The following is a 1,323-nucleotide window of genomic DNA, read 5'->3' as shown; positions in this document are numbered from 1 at the left end:
TTATTTATCATTGCATTAAAGAAGCAGATCCAGATGTGGTAAACTTTCATTTCAAATTACAGAGGATTTGCTTTGGAATGATTGGGATTTCAGCAGTTGTCCGTCCTGATGGAATTCCAGGCAGAACAGGCTTGATGTTGAATCCAAGTCGGGGAGAAGAAGAATCCTTGTTTGAGGCTAAAAGATTCTTGGACAGAGGTTGTAATTCTTTAGGGGTTTCTGGCCTTGCAGGTTCTTCTTGTGTGCCATCAGTATCCCCAGCACCTACATGAACATTTGAACATTATTGCTCACATTTTTGGAAAAAATATTTTGCTGCACTTGTTCAAACCTTCTCCCTTTTCTAGTAACTGGATGTATAGATTTCAATTTGCATTCAGTGATGGATTTGATAATCAGATAAACTAAATGGGATCACAGGGATAATCTAGAGGAAGTCAATGATCTAAACAAAAACTAACCTTTTACCCTCCAAATTCTAGCCACCAATCAAGACTTCTAGTTTTCAATGGTGCTGCCGAAGCTTCCAGATTTTCAACAAGAGCTCATTTCAAAATGAACTGCAGGTGGGTTGGATTTTTAACTTGGACAAATCAAAGGTCATTTGCAGGAGAGATTCATTAAAATGTCAGACAAACAAGATTTTAGGTTCTAGAGCAGGGGTAGCCAGCCTTTTAATTTTTAATCTTTAATTTAGACATACAGCACAGTAACAGGCCATTTCAGGCCACATGTACGTACCAGGAGTGAGGGTTAATTGGGCGCCACGAACAGATAGGCCAAAATAGCCTGTTACTGTGCTGTATGCCTAAATTAAAAATTTAAAATTAAAAGGTTGGCCACCCTTGTTCTAGAGTGATTAGATAAGATGACACACTCAAAAATATGAACAGCTTTTGTAGTGTTAAAACTTGCTGTTAGTAGCAGGACATTGAATTGAATTAAAATTTATTGTCATGAACAAGTCACGAAATTCATTGTTTTGCAGCAGCGTCATGTTATGAATCATCTTACAACATTACTATAAAAATAATAGGGGGAGAGAGAACAGTTTGCTGTTCTCAGTGTGTCCGATGTGGGAGGTTCTGGAGTCTTCTAGCCTCCCAGACACCCATGTCTGCACTAGATGTGCTGAGCTGCAGTGTCTCAGGCATCGTGTTTGGGAGAGTGAGGCAGACATAGATAGGAGTTATAGCCAGGTGGTCACACCAGGAAGGAAAATCAGTGGGTTAAGGTTAGGAGAGGGAAAGGGGCTAAAAGATTCTTGGACAGAGGTTGTAATTCTTTAGGGGTTTCTAATTCCTCTGTGCCTGTGGCCCTTGA

General features: G+C 39.9%; 1 protein-coding gene across 1 annotated transcript in view; it reads right to left on the bottom strand.

Annotated features, from left to right (window-relative positions):
* Positions 1-30: 30 nt before the first annotated feature.
* The window catches only part of lrguk (leucine-rich repeats and guanylate kinase domain containing), a 78,896-nt gene continuing 77,603 nt past the window's right edge, over positions 31-1,323 (bottom strand). The window contains exon 21 of the mRNA XM_069907698.1: positions 31-264. Coding sequence (XP_069763799.1) covers positions 47-264 — 218 coding nt within the window. The 3' untranslated portion in view covers positions 31-46. The remainder of the gene's footprint in view (positions 265-1,323) is intronic.

The sequence above is a fragment of the Narcine bancroftii genome, chromosome 13, assembly GCF_036971445.1.
Source record: "Narcine bancroftii isolate sNarBan1 chromosome 13, sNarBan1.hap1, whole genome shotgun sequence".
NCBI classification, from domain to species: Eukaryota; Metazoa; Chordata; class Chondrichthyes; order Torpediniformes; family Narcinidae; genus Narcine; species Narcine bancroftii.
The sequence above is the reverse complement of the archived record's forward strand: the minus strand, read 5'-3'. Positions and strand labels throughout refer to the sequence as shown.